The sequence below is a fragment of the Elephas maximus genome, chromosome 7, assembly GCF_024166365.1.
Source record: "Elephas maximus indicus isolate mEleMax1 chromosome 7, mEleMax1 primary haplotype, whole genome shotgun sequence".
NCBI lineage: Eukaryota > Metazoa > Chordata > Mammalia > Proboscidea > Elephantidae > Elephas > Elephas maximus.
In genome coordinates this window covers 110433301-110438749 of record NC_064825.1, presented here as the reverse complement: position 1 = coordinate 110438749, position 5449 = coordinate 110433301, and the positions used below count along the sequence as shown (strand labels likewise).

The following is a 5449-nucleotide window of genomic DNA, read 5'->3' as shown; positions in this document are numbered from 1 at the left end:
CATCCCACTGTGGGCAGGGAGCCAGCAGTTTCCCTCTTCATTGCCTGTTATGTGAAGTATTCTCCTCACCCTTCTACCCATACAGTTCCTCCTGGCCCTAGTGTTCGTCTGTCATGGGCCTCAGCAAAATGTAACAACAATCTCTTGCAGTGTCACAGCCTCCCTCCGAAGCCTCTCAATTGGTTTTCCCAGGAACTCTCATGACCAATTTGTGCCACTTTAAAAAAATTGGGGTACAGCTTCCTAAGATTAGCTTCCTTTCTGTGTTCCCTGTTTGGAGTGTTGCCCAGCCCTGTATAAAATGGCTGCAATGAGCAAGTGCTCCTGATGATAGCAGGTAAGTTATCCTATCTCCTGTTCCATCCCTGCTCCTCCTCGCTCCTGCTTGTAGATCTACCCCTACTCTCCGATACCTCATCTGTCTTCTGGAGTTCTGAGAGCTCAGTCCGTGATTGTTTTTATTCATTATTCAGTGTATTAGTTGCTGGGGGAGTAAATGGGAGCATCCATTCACTTCCCCATCTTGCTCCACCCCCTCCTACATTATATTTTAATTCAAAAAAATGAAGCCAGAGAGTTTGGCATTTTCTCAATTTTGCAAAGAGTTAGATTTTTTGTCCTTAAAGTAGTATAAAGCTATTGGCTAGTTGTAAAGAGAAGTGAAATAAATTCTCTATGTTTTAAAAATCCCTATATATAATCTTGGATTAATAGCCTATCTCCATACCCTGTTGCCATTGAGTGGATTCTGACTCATAGCAACCCTAAAGGACAGAGTAGAACTGCCCCATAAGGTTTCCAAGGAGGCCTGGTAGATTCAAACTGCCAACTTTTCAGTAAGCAGCCAAACTCTTAACCACTACACCACCAGGGTTTCCTAATAGCTTATACCAAAAAACCAAAAACCAAACCTAGTGCCATCAAGTCGATTCCAACTCATAGTGACCCTATATAGGAGGTTTAAAAATGAGACAAGTAGTTTCCTTCGGTGATAATTGCTTAAGACCAACTTATTGACAATGATTGCACAAAGGAAAAATAAATTAAAATTGGCTATACTTTGTAGATATTTACAGATATTTGTGAGAGGTGATATAATAACAAATAACTTTTATACCTTCATTTATGCAACTGAGTAAATGTGGAAGTCATTTATTGATATGGACAAGATAGAGGGGAGGAATAGGTTTGCAGGTGAGAGCAGGTCTGGTGGATTTGAACTGCTGACCTCTTGGTTAACAGCCACAGCACTTAACTACTACACTACCAGGGTTTCCCATCTAAAAGTACCTTGTATTAATCTTGATTTTCATATCACAGTGTTTTGAATATAAGTCTTGAAGAAGTAAAGTGAACTTTTTCTTGATATACAGCATTATTTTTCAACACTTAATTGAACTATATTACATTGTTATTCAAAAAATGATGATACATATTATAGACAGTAGCTAATATTTTGTAAATTTTCCTCCTTAAGAATCTGATGATATTTTCATAATGCAAAGCTCAACTTTTCTATTACTTGAAATAAAACAAAGTTGTTCAGGGCAAGTAGAAAATTGTGCTCTATACAATTTCCGAATCAGAAGAGTTAGTTGTGAGGATACAATAAAGACAGTTATGATAAGTGTTTGCAGTTCTTTTATTATTAAGCACAACTTAAAGTCAAACAATGATATCAGTATTGAGTCCCTAAATATAGGCTTCTGCTTCTCCATCCTGACTGATACAGTGTTCAATGGGAAGTTTTTAAAATCTATTTTTCTGACCTACCTGACAGCAAGTCAATCAGAATGCATTATTTCTATATTAAGTCAGAGATGATTGTAAAGTGTGCAAAAGACTGAAAATCATAGAATAGGCAGTGTTCAACTGATTTAAGAAGGAATCTGGATAGCACAAGTGTTTTGCAATCAGCTGCTAGTGGAAAGGTTGGCAGATCAAACTCATACAGTGTCTTTGCCGAAGAAAGGCCTGGATATTTGCTTCTGTAAAGATTATCACCAATAAAACCTTGTGGTGCACAGTTCTACGCTGTGACACATGAATTTGTCATGATCTGTGTTTTGAGTCAATGACAGCTAACACCAACAATACCAACAATTGACTCAGACTACACTCAAAAAAAAGTAAACAATATATATGAAATGTGTTTGGAAAAAAGGCATAAATGAACAAATACTAATTTGGATTATATTGAATGCAAAAATCAGTTTGGTGATGATTATTTAACTTACTAATTGTTTCCATGATATCTTTGTTCCTAAGGCTGTAGCTAGGGGAAGGTGTTAAGGAAATTCCTTAATCACAAATGTCATCATAATTACAGATATAACAATGTCATATGATAAACTAAATCAATGGTAGGTGTGCTCTTTGTTGTTGTTGAACCATCGAGTCAGTTCTGACTCTCAATGACACTATGTACAACAGAACAACACATTGCTGGTCCTGGGCCATCCTTAAGGTTGTGTCATTTGCATAACACAGGCCATTAATGATTTTTCCTCCAATCCATGACATATTCTTCCTCTTATGTTACAGCCGTATAGTTGTTATAGTTTTATAGTTATACTTTTATAGTTGTTAGAGTTAGAGTTAGAGTTTTATAGTTAGTTATAGTTAGTTTTATATAGTTTTGTAGTTAGTTATAATTATAGTTTTATAGTTATAGTTATAGTTACAGTTATTGTTATAGTTATCGTTAGTTATATTTATACTTTTATACTTATAGTTATACTTATACTTAGAGTTTTATAGTTATAGTTTAGTTATAGTTGTTCTGGTTATAGTTACAGTTGTTATAGTTATAGTTGTAGTTGTAGTTATTGTTATAGTTATAGTTAGTTATAGTTGTTATAGTTATAGTTATTATAGTAAGTTATAGTTATTGTTATAGTTTTATAGTTTTTTTAATAGTTATAGTTTTATAGTTATAGTTTTATAGTTACAGTCACAGTCACAGTCACATTTATATTTATAGTTATAATTACAATTATATTTATATTTATGTATGCATATGTATATACATACAGGCATAGGTACATATACATACGTTTATAGTCAAATATCATTTATAATTACCATTTATAATTAATAATATAGGATACAGATTTTATATATATAACACACACTTGTACTTAACCACTGTGCCACTGGGGCTCTGATTAAATGTATATGTATATATATGTATTTATGTATATATTATTGGAGCCCTGGAAGCACAGTGGTTAAGAGCTAAGGTGCTAACCAGAAGGCCTGCAGTTCGAATCCACCAGCCACTCCTTGGAAACCCCATGGGACAGTTCTACTCTGTCCTATAGAGTTGGTATGAGTTGAAATCAACTCGACAACAACAGGTTTTGGGTTTGTAAATATAGTCTAATAAAGTCATATAATGGAGGAAGTCATGGCTTAATATACTTCCTATCTTATCTGATTCTTGTTTCAAGTCTGAGTTTACAATTTTAAGTGATTTAAACACTTCAAAGAATAATTACCACATCCACCAAACAGTACAGTATTGTTCCGTGAAGTTTACATTTTGAATTATTTCTTATGTGTTTTCTAAAGGAGGCTTGGCGGCTCAGTGGTTAAAAGCTTGGCAGCTAAACCAAAGGTTGACGGTTTGAATCCACCAGCTGCTCCTTGGAAACCCTATGGGCAGCTCTAGCCTCTTATAGGGTTGCTATGAGTCAGAATTGACACAGCAGAAATGTGTTTGGTTTTAGTTTAGCTTTGTATAGAAAATTTTAAAGAGGTAACTTCAATGTGTTGAGTGAGTAAAATGTCTAAAAACATAATTTCAACAGTATTTTCCAAAGGTTACTATATACAATACTCTTTACCAGCAGATATCTCTACGAAAAAAAAAAAAGTAAACAACGATCACATAAGGGAAACATTCAACAAAAACAAAAGCTATGTAAAGGCAAAAGATTTTTAGGGAAAAAGGTATTGTGAAATTAATAACTAGATATGAGAGACAACATTATTCAACAAACAGTCTGAAACCACGGTTAATTTGTTAGAGTGATAAACTAGTTCCCTGTATATGAAATTTGTCAAAATAATTAAATTCTTAATTGCAATGCAACCATTGTGGATAGAACCCTGATATCAGAAAGTCTGATATAAAATGACAAGGTCAGGAATGAGTAAAGATAATCGATCTATGCTAAGGCAGGATATCAAATTAAAAGTTAATTTCTGATTATAAAACAGCAGAATTAAATGAGAAAAGATGTAATAAGTTTACATTAGTGGCTAATGTGACTACACATTAAGGTAGCAATTTTCTCAATGCCACCGTAACGTCCTTATTCCTCAGAGTGTATATCATGGGGTTAAACATTGGCACAACAATGGTATAGAAAAGAGAGAGAAACCTGTCTCTTCCAGAAGAGTGTTTGGATTTGGGTTGAAAATACGTAATGATTCCTGACCCAAAAAATAAAGCCACAACCATAAGATGAGATGAGCAGGTGGAGAAGGCTTTGGCTCGACTTGTGGCTGATGGCAACTTCAGGATGGTGGAGATGACTTTGCCGTAGGAGCCAAGTATCAACAGAAATGGAACTGTGATAAACAACACAACAAGTATGTAGAGTGACATCTCATTCACAAAGGTGTCCCCACAGGCCAGCTTGAATATTGGGGGGATATCACAGAAGAAGTGGTTGATTTGGTTAGATCCACAAAAAGGCAGAGAGAAAGTTTCATATGTTTGCCCTATCTGAAGTGGGATTCCAGTGATCCAGGAGCCAGCCACCAACTGGATACACACCCTGTGATTCATGACTAGAGGGTAGTGCAGAGGGTTACAAATGGCCACATAGCGATCATAGGCCATCACTGCCAGGAGCAAACACTCCGTACCTCCCAGTATAAGGAAAAAACACATTTGTGTAGCACATTCAAACAAAGAAATGTTTCTTTTCTGAGTCCAAAGGTTCATGAGCATTTTGGGAATAGTGATTGACACATAACAAATTTCCAAGAAGGAATAATTTGCCAGGAAAAAATACATGGGAGTCTGGAGAGCCTTGTCAACCCTTGTTACGAGAATGATCATGCCATTTCCCATCAAGATAATCACATAAGCAAAGAAAAATATCCCAAAAAGAAACATTTGAAGATGAGGAATATCAGAGAATCCTAAAAGAAAAAATTCCACCAAGGAAGTGAGATTTACGTCTGGTAGGTGTTTTTGGTGTTCCATCTGTGAAAATACTAAAATTAATTATCTTTTTGATCTGTTTTCCAATTCTACAGACTAGCGAGGTGTGTAGTATTAGCATATACAATTTTTTATCCACAAGATAATTACAGCAGAATTCCCAGATCGAAGAGCAGTAAAGAATGCATGCAAAATTCATGATGGTGTTGTCAAGTGCCGTCAAGTCGGTTCTGACCCATAGTGACCTCATGTACCACAGAACGAAACACT

At 35.4% G+C, this 5449-nt stretch overlaps 1 protein-coding gene across 1 annotated transcript; it reads right to left on the bottom strand.

Moving 5' to 3' along the window:
• Positions 1-4282: 4282 nt before the first annotated feature.
• Positions 4283-5221, bottom strand: LOC126079895 (olfactory receptor 10AG1-like). Its single transcript, XM_049891253.1, has one exon. The coding sequence runs from the start codon at positions 5219-5221 to the stop codon at positions 4283-4285; it is 939 nt and encodes a 312-aa protein (XP_049747210.1).
• Positions 5222-5449: the final 228 nt, after the last annotated feature.

What these genes read in the sequence shown, in the direction of transcription:
- LOC126079895 (XM_049891253.1), bottom strand. Translation starts at nt 5,221, where the DNA reads ATGGAACACCAAAAACACCTACCAGACGTAAATCTCACTTCCTTGGTG.